This window comes from Musa acuminata, chromosome BXJ1-1 (assembly GCF_036884655.1).
Source record: "Musa acuminata AAA Group cultivar baxijiao chromosome BXJ1-1, Cavendish_Baxijiao_AAA, whole genome shotgun sequence".
Classification (NCBI taxonomy): domain Eukaryota; kingdom Viridiplantae; phylum Streptophyta; class Magnoliopsida; order Zingiberales; family Musaceae; genus Musa; species Musa acuminata.
In genome coordinates, this window is record NC_088327.1 from 9,159,402 (window position 1) to 9,168,984 (window position 9,583).

At 45.8% G+C, this 9,583-nt stretch overlaps 1 protein-coding gene across 1 annotated transcript; it reads left to right on the forward strand.

The window, feature by feature from the left end:
* The first annotated feature begins 582 nt into the window (after positions 1–582).
* Positions 583–2,958, forward strand: LOC135662677 (EIN3-binding F-box protein 1-like). The gene is made up of 2 exons (XM_065176697.1): positions 583–751; positions 856–2,958. Exons 1-2 carry the CDS (start codon positions 727–729, stop codon positions 2,721–2,723), a joined length of 1,893 nt encoding a protein of 630 aa, XP_065032769.1. The 5' UTR covers positions 583–726; the 3' UTR covers positions 2,724–2,958.
* Positions 2,959–9,583: the final 6,625 nt, after the last annotated feature.

The following is a 9,583-nucleotide window of genomic DNA, read 5'->3' on the forward strand; positions in this document are numbered from 1 at the left end:
CTTTCTCTTAGCCTTTGTTTGCCAGAAGAAGGCAAGCATACAACCCCCTCCTGCTTGGTGACAGCAAAGTAGCATGAACACTAACATGAACTCTTACTAGTTCACGTTCAAAATCCAGGATAGATTTTGCACACGCAGACGTGCACTTCAGTAGGATTCAATGAACGGGAATCACAAATGACAAGATTTAAAAGTGTAAGTCTTGCCAACTCTAGCCAACGATGTCTCTCAAAGTGCATGCATGAATAAGATAAAGGGCATTACCGGAGAAGGGAAGGGAGATCCCGTGGATCTTAATCGAGATAGGAATCAGCTGAGCTAATTTTTGTGGTCATTTGGCGCGGTGGTGAGGTCTGTTCTCGACCAAAAGGCCATTCTGGAGGAAGAATACAGCCAATTTGGGTGAGACACGTTTCAGAATGGGGGAACGAGATGGTTGATGGAGGGCTGTCGCGTGGGTTCGGCGTCTACGACTAGTAGGGCACACAGATTCGTTGAACCATAATAGAAGAATGACAGATTTGGACTGATTTGTGGCACTTCCGGTCAGGTGAATGGAATGTGGTATGCGTCGGCCATTGGCTTTCCTAACGCCCATTGCCTCAATGTTCCGTCCCCTGTTCCTTCTACGGTTCTCTACCCGCATCCTCCTCCAGAGACGTGCGCCTGCCCGAGCACCTCGTCCTCTCCTCTTCCTCCCTCGATCCTAAGAGTTGCTTCTGAGCCATGTGCATCCTACTTGAATCTCAAGGTAAGGTTTTCCTCGTCCTGTCGAACTCTGTATGGTGGTCAACGATGAGGTCGTCGCTTGTTTTGGCTGAACAGCAAGAGACCTACGTATTTATTGTCTTACAGTTGAAGGGAGTTGCGGTGACATGGGTGATTCGCATCGACGACCGGGAAAGCGAAGGAAGATAGGGTCGCCTGCGAAGGAGAGCAGAGATGATCGAGCCCTGTGCCAGGATCTTATCGACGATCTGCCGGACGAATGCCTCTTGCTTATCTTTAGTTTGCTTCCGGCTCCGAGAGATCGCTGTCGCTGCGCTGCGGTGTCGAGGAAATGGTTGGCGCTGCAGGCCTCGATGCGAAGGTCTGAGTTCGGAGCCAACGCCGTGCTTCTACCGGAAGCGAGGCAAGAGATGTCCAGATGCATCAAGGGGAGTGAGGCAAATGACTGGAGGCTGGCAGCCATGGCCATTGGGATCGACGCATGTGAGGTTTTGACCCATCTATCCGTGATGGAGACGCTTCCATCTTGTCCTCTTCCTCCTCTGCAACATGCGGGGAATCATCGTCACATCTCGGACGTCGGCCTCTTCGTCATCGCACAGGCTTGCACTGACCTACGATCTCTCGCTTTACACAACTGCATCAAAGTAAGCGACCGAGGCCTCGCGGCGATCGCACAGAACTGCAGCGCGCTGAAGAACCTGGAGCTGACCAATGCATTCTCGGTGACCGACCGTGGCCTGATGCTTATCGCGTCCGGATGCCCGAACCTAGCATCGTTGAGGCTCACCGCATGTCCGAGCGTCACCGACCGCTCGCTGGTGGCTTTCTCCAGGCATTCCACTCTGCTCAACTCGTTCGCCGTCGCCCAGTGTCCTCGCATCACCGACCACGGGATCCTCTCCATCGTCGTCCTGCAAACCAAGCTAGAGACCCTCAAGATCTCGTCGATGAAGTTAGGCGACAAGGTTGTCCAAGCAATCGCATGCCACCGCAAGGAAATCAAGCTGTTGTCTCTGGAGAAAGTGTGGGGTTCATCGGTGATAGGCTACAGTTGGATCGCAGAGGCGAGCGGTCTCAGGGCCCTCTCTCTCGACGCTTGCGCGGGGTTGACGGACGGATGCTTCGTGAGGGCATCACCATCCATCAGCTTCGCCGGCCTCACGAAGGTTTCGTTGAAGAGCTGCCCGTCGCTCACAGATTTAAGTCTGCTGGCGCTCACGAAACTAGCGGTCAAACTGGAGAATCTGCACCTGGAAAACTTCAGGGGAGTTTTCAGCTACAGAGGCCTGGTGTTTGCTCTGGAGAACTGCAGCCATACCTTGAAGGAGCTAAATCTAGTCAATTGCGGCTTCTATGGCCATGGAACAGAGCAGCAAGAGGGCGAGCCCTGTTTTCTTCTTCATCAACGATGCCCGGCGCTGCAGACCGTGAAGCTGGAAGAGTGCGAGGGGCTCGGAGACGGCTTCGTCGTCTGGGTCGGGCAGGCTTGCAAGAGCGTCACAGACGTCAGCTTCGTGCGCATGGGCTCGATCACCGACCGAGGCATAACCTCCTTCCTGAAGCAGCTCAAGGGGTGGAACGAGATCACGAGGGTGGACCTGAGCGGGTGCACCCGGCTGGGCGACCGGAGCGTATGGGCGGTGACGAGGGAGTGCAAGGGGAGGCTGAGGTCGCTGGCGCTGAAGGGGTGCGGGCGCGTGACGGACCGCGGGGCGTCGGTGATCACGAGGCGGTGCGGCAGGCTGGTGGAGCTGGACCTGGGCGGTTGCAACATCGGCGACGAGGCCGTGGAGAAGCTGGTGGAGGCGGACCCCTCCGACCTCGAGTCACTCTCGCTCGCCGGCTGCGCCGACATCACGGACCGGACCCTCCAAGCGCTGGACGAGTACGGCGGTCTTTGCCTGAATCGGCTGAACCTAACCGGTTGCCCGAGACTTAGCCGGTCCAGGATACATCTCATCAAGCCGTACATCGACGAAGTCGAGTACTGAGGAGGGGCCCAACATTTTCAGGATGGACCGGCCGCGTTTTTCCGGTTCAGGTTTAGCGACCGGGAGTTGGTTTTCTGGGGTCATTTTGGGCAAAATAACTGACGAATATGTGACGGCACTATCGACTCGGGGAGTTCACCAATTGTATGCTTATGCAAATAAATGATTAGATAGAGGAAGGTTTTGATAGAAATTAAGTGAAGAAGATAGAAAGATAGAAATCGTAGAAGAAATTATGAAATGTATAAGATATAATTGCCTAATACATTTTGATAGTAAGTTCTTGACAGCCATTTATACACATTCAGCATGGAGGATTTTTCTCAACTACTGAGAGATTTCCTCAACTGCCTTGAGGAAATCTTATCTGCTTATCATGCCCCCGCAAGATTGAGCCTGTATGTACATGAGAAACTCGGAGTTGATGTCTGGCAACTTGATCTCGCACAAAATGGAAGTCGATGGCTATGTGTTTCATGCGGGAATGGAACACTGGATTGGCACATAAATAAGTAGCTCCAATATTATCACAATATATTGTAGGAATAACCGTGGAGTTGACGTTGAGTTCCTTGAGCAAATTTGTGACCCAATTGAGTTCAGCAACGGCGGTGGCGACGGCACGGTATTCAGCTTCAGTTGTAGATCGTGCAACCGTCTTTTGTTTTTTAGAACTCCAACTGATTGGAGTAGCTCCAAGGAAGACAATGTATCCGGACATAGATGTTCTATCATCAAAGTTCCCTGCCCAATCAGCATCAGCAAAGGCATGGAGATGGAGTGAAGTATTTTTGCGAAGAAAAATGCCATGATTAAGAGTCCCTTTAAGATACCGCAAAATTCGTTTGACCGCAGACCAATGTATAGTAGATGGTCGATGCATGAATTGCGATAACTTATTGACGGCAAATGAAATATCTGGACGGGTGAGAGCCAAGTACTGTAAGGAGCCAAGGACTTGTCGATACTGAGTCGAATCTGTAGCAGGACTTTCATCACATAATTTAAGTGATTCACTGGTAGAGAGAGGAGTTGTAACCTCTTTCGCATCCTGCATGTTTACCTTTGATAATAAATCTTGAATATACTTTCTTTGTGAAAGGAAGAGACCTGAAGATGTAAATGTTGCTTCCACTCCCAGAAAGTAGCTTAAAGTTCCTAGATCTTTGAGGGAGAATCGATCGGCCAAGTGCTTTAGAAATGCCTGAGTCTTCAAAGGATCATTTCCTGTGACAATAATATCATCCACATATACTAAAAGATATATTATGCTTCCATTGTGCTGGCAAATGAATAACGAGGTATCAGACTTTGAATTGATGAAGCCAATTGAGGTCAAAAATGAGCCAAGTTCGTTATACCAAGCCCTTGGAGCTTGACGAAGTCCATAAATAGCTTTTTGAAGTTTGCAGACATGCCTCGGATATTGAGGATGAACGAAACCAGGAGGTTGTTGCATAAAGACATCTTCAGTAAGTGACCCCTGTAAAAAGGCATTGTTAACATCCAATTGTCGTATGTGCCAGCCCTTTGAGATAGCCAAACTCAGGATAAGACGGATTGTTGTGGGTTTAACAACGGGACTAAATGTCTTTGTGAAGTCGACACCAGGTCGTTGATGAAACCCTTTGGCGACTAGACGTGCTTTGTATCTGGCAACGGATCCGTCTGGGTTCCGCTTAATTCGAAAGACCCATTTACACCCGATGATATTTTGTGTGTGATGAAAGGGTACTAAGGTCCATGTAGAGTTATGGAGGAGAGCATCATATTCGTCACACATGGCTTTACGCCAGTGAGAAGATTTTTGAGCTTGAGTGATTGTAGTGGGTTCACTGGCCTCAGTGGAGGAATTTGTTATAGCATGTAAGTCAAGGACTTGACGTGGTTTGAAAATACCACTTTTGGAGCGTGTTGTCATTGGATGTCTAGGGGGGGTGGAAGTGGTAGATTGTGTTGGTGGTATAGCCGAGGGCGAGTCACTGTCATGGACCGGGTCAACCGTCGGCACAACAATGTCACTAGATCTAGGAGAAGGTAAAGCCAGTGGCAATGTTGCCGAGGGTATGACTTCATTAATAGGGGAAACTTGTGAGGAAGGGAGTAGAGGAATAGAGGGAGTGAGAAGTTGTTGAACTGGAGTAATAGTAGTATGTGAATCTTGAGAGTAAGGACTGGACGGTGTCATTGGAGGTTCGTGTGATGAGATCGGAGGGATATTCCAGTGATGTATGTTTATCGGAGTAGTTTGCATGGTAGGATTATTTTGAAAAGGAAAGACAGACTCCTCAAAGATAACATGACGTGATATAAAGACCTTTTTAGTTTGGGGTTCATAGCATCGAAAAGCATTATGTTCAAGAGAGTAGCCTATAAAAGTGCAAGGCTTAGATCGTGGTGTTAGCTTATGTGACGCATAGGGACGGAGCCATGGATAACATAAACAACCAAAAACTCTGAGTTTATGAAGGTTTGAAAGTTTGTGGAATAATTTTTCAAATGGTGACTGGTATTGTAAGACTGGAGTGAGCATACGATTAATGAGATAAACTGCAGTTTGAAAAGCTACTAACCAAAAAGATGGTGGCATGGATGCTTGATGTAGAAGGGAGAGACCAGTTTCAACGATATGCCGATGTTTGCGTTCGGCAGAACCAACCAATTGGGGAGTATGTGGGGGTGACTTGAGGTGTTGTATACCACAAGCAGAGAGACAGGATGTGAGGGCTTGATATTCGCCTCCACCATCAGAGTAAACTGTTTTAATGGAAGATTGAAAAAAATTCTCGACCAACTTTCGAAAGTTGGTAAATACAGTAGAAACATCAGACTTATGATGGAGAGGATATAACCATGTGTACTTAGTAAAATAATCTACAAAAATGACATAAAAACGAAACTTATCAAAAGAAGGAATTGGGGGAGGGCCCCACACGTCGGTATAAATGATTTCAAATGGTTTAGAGCAAGAAATGGAGGTTGTCCCAAAAGGCAGTTTATGACTTTTATTGCAAAGACAAGCATCACAATGATTAATAGTGCTATTGATTTTTCAAGGTAGGAAGAGAATAACGAGAAAGTAATTTTTGCTGAATAAAAGGGGAGGGATGACCAAGACGACGATGCCATACATCAACCGGAGCTGCGATTGAGGAGTGAGCAGTAGGAAGGGTAATTTGTGAAGTGGATGGCCACTCATAAATGTTGTCTTTGTTCTGGCCTTGGACCAAGGATGCCCCCGTGCTCAAATCCTTGACAAGAAAAAAGTTAGGAAAGAATTCAATTGATGTATTATTTTGTTTACAGAATTGAGAAACGGAAATGAGGTTTCTTTTAATATTAGGTGCACACAAAACATCATCGAGTGTAAAGGTTGTGGTAAGTGAACTAAGCGTTGAGGAACCAGAATGAGTAATAGGAATTCTTTTACCGTCACCGATGATGATATCTTCATTTCCATCATAGTTGTTGTGGATGGACAAGTTTTGAAGATCAGAGGTGATGTGATGAGAGGCGCCCGAATCCACAATCCAATTAGGTTGAGTAGGAGTTGGAATAGCCATGAAATTCGCCTGAGGCCACTGTGATGGAGTAGGGAGTCTGGGACGAGACCGACAGACTTTCGCGGAGTGTCCAACTTTATCACATAGTTGGCAAACAACTAGTTGGCGGCCTGTGAAGTCAGGACGCGACGGCTGAGTATTATGAAAGTTACCACCTTGATATGGGTAAGGAGGGTTTGGTCTGGGCCCCATAAGGCTAGGAGGCAGCTTAGCCAAATCGTTGTTGACGTGCTTATTGTACTGGTTGCTCTTCCTCTTGGATTTTTGATTGACCTGAGCTGTAATAGGTGGTCCGGGCAACTTATCATCACGCTTCAAGTACGTCTCATAATCGATCAACTTATCATAAAGTTCTTCGAATGATATTGGTGAGTCACGTGCCCGAAGTGCTGCTGTCAGTTCTTTGTACTCGCCTCCTAAGCCATTGAGGGTATGGATTAGGACTTCTTCATCGCTGAGAGAATGACCTATCAAAGCTAAATCATCGATGATAACTTTGATATTTTGTAGATAATCAACAATAGTACTTCCCTCTTGTTTCATTTTCATCAGATTGGAGAGAAGTCCGAGCATGCGAGTACGCGAGCGATTTGCCAAAGTTGTTTGTAATTTGCACCATGCTTCTGCAGTAGTCGTACATGAGGATATCAGCGGGGCAATGGAGCAATGGATCCAGCAACGGAAGCTTGAATAGCTTGGAGGATGAGGCGATCTTGACGTAACCATAGTTGGTGGGCTGGATTTGGCACTGGATTGGGTTCGCCTGGGATGTTGATCATTTCAGGTGGACACTGGAGAGAGCCATCAACGTAACCTAAGAGATCATAGCCAAATAAAAGATTAGAAAGTTGTGCCCGCCAAGATGCGTAGTTGCCGCCTTTGGATAATTTGAAGGGAATGAGTGCTGCAGCATTGATGGTGATAAGACTTTGAGAAGTGCTCAGAGTCCCTGCAGAAATAGGGACAAGAATATCGGAAGAGGAAAATGAAGACATCCCAGATATTTTGTGGCGGGTCAAGTGATCTTTATAGAAGATGTAAAGATATAGGAGGAAGGGAGGAGGAGAAAAACATATCGATGCGCTGCAGAGTAGGCTGCAGCGCGATGAACTGCAGAGTAGGCTGCAGCGCGATGAACTGCAGAGAAGGCTTCTTCCAGAGGCACTGGTAGGCTGCAGCGATTCAGAGTGCAGGAGAGATTGTTGCAGCGAGGTGGAAGAAATCTCTGCAGCTTGCAGCGATTTCTGCAGCGATGCTGGAGAAATCTGCAAGGTTGGAGATAGTTGCAGTAATGCAGTATTGGAGTTTGGTGGCCGGAAGAGCAGCGAAGTTTTCAGCGGAAGACTTCGGTTGGCAAGGGAGCAGCAGCCGGCGGTAGAAACAAAGGCCGTGACTGTGCTTCCTTTAGGATCTGATATTAGCAGCCGCAAGTGCTGTAGTAGGCTGCAGCGAATGGCTACGGTTGAGGGGCGGAGGCGTCGCCACGAGAGGGATGGTTGGACTCCGGAGAAGAGGGCTTGCTCTAGGCAAACTGCTCTGATACCATGATAGAAATTAAGCGAAGAAGATAGAAAGATAGAAATTGTAGAAGAAACTATGAAATGTATAAGATATAATTACCTAATACATTTTGATAGTGAGTTCTTGACAGCCATTTATACACATTCAGCATGGAGGATTTTTCTCGACTACTGAGAAATTTCCTCAACTGCCTCGAGGAAATCTTATCTGCTTATCAGGTTTAATTGAGATAAATGCCTATTTTCTCACATCAAAACGGATAGCCATCGATAACAGAGTTCAAACACGTTGACACGTTACGGATCTCTGTCGGCCCAAAAAGTCAACCTGACACGTCGGTCAAAAAGATAGTCCCACGATCATGCTGACTTGGGTGTCGGCACGAGCTCCACTAATCCCTGCATTTCTATATATTTAAATATTTAAGGATATTTGTCAAACATACCTCCGACGTATTCTTTGAAGGGTCATACGTCGAATTACTGTCTCCTCGACACATGCGCTGTGATGAGCTCAAAAGTCCGGTCTAGGTCGGATCTAAATTCTTGATGTGTTAGACAATCAAATCCGATTCAATAATACCATAATTCTTAGTGTTATATAGTCATTAATGATTAAATTTAAAAAAAATTAAACCAAAATTAAAGCTATTTTAACTAATCACATCATTTGCTGATCATATAATAAATTAACTTCGATTCTATCAAAATTAAACTTGATAGAATTAGAGCTATTCTAACCCAATTATCGATGGGAGGAGGACACCTTAATCTCTCAACTCAATTCTAAACTATGTGTATAGAAATTTAAAAATTTCATGAACATGCAAGAAGACCAATGTTAAGTAGGGTGTTCAACTTGAGCCTGAAAATTAATGGGTCTATATATAAACTAGGCTCAAGTATTTTTCCTATAGTATAAGTGAAATATTCTCTCTCCAATTCATTCCAATTTATTATTATTATTGGGTGTATCATGTCATCTATTATAGTTGATAATCACGCAATGAGCTATAATTGAGAGGTGCTTCTATCCCGATCTTGGATCGATGTGATAAAAACGATTTACAGGTGAATGTGGGAATGATTGGCTAAGGTGGTTTGCAACTTGGCAGCAGTGTCACATGAAAAAATGAGTGGAGCGAGGGATCCAGTGACCGAGGCTTGAATAGCTTAAAAGACGAGACGATCCTTGCGTAACCATAATTTGTAGACTGAATTTGGTATAAAACTGGGTGCACCTGGGATATCGAGCATCGTCAATGGACAACGAAAAGAGTCATTGACATAGCATAAAAGATCATAGTCAAATAGTAGATTGGAGAATTGAGCACATCTAGTTACTACCTTTAGATAATTTGAAGGGAATGAGGGTTACTACATTTATGAAGATAAGTCCTGTATGTAGAAAAATACTGTGGTTCCCTATAGGAACAGTAATGGGAGTATCAAAGATAGATGATGAAGACATACGAAAGATATGTACCAATATATAGGAGCAACTAGAAGTCTACAGCGAGACAATGACCAGGGAGAAGATCTTTGTGCAGTCGTGCTGCAATCTTTGTGCAGCAGTTCTATAATTGAAAACTTGAAAATGGTTCAGAATGTTGCTTATCGAGGCAAAGAAGAAGTAAAGGACAATAGCTTGGGAGATCATTACTGCTACAAACTGCTACGGTAGAGAGGGCTACTGCGACTGCGAGGGCTGCTGCGGCAAAAACAATTGCACTCAAGCGAGATGTTTAGAAATAGCCTTCATGACGAAAGCTCTGAT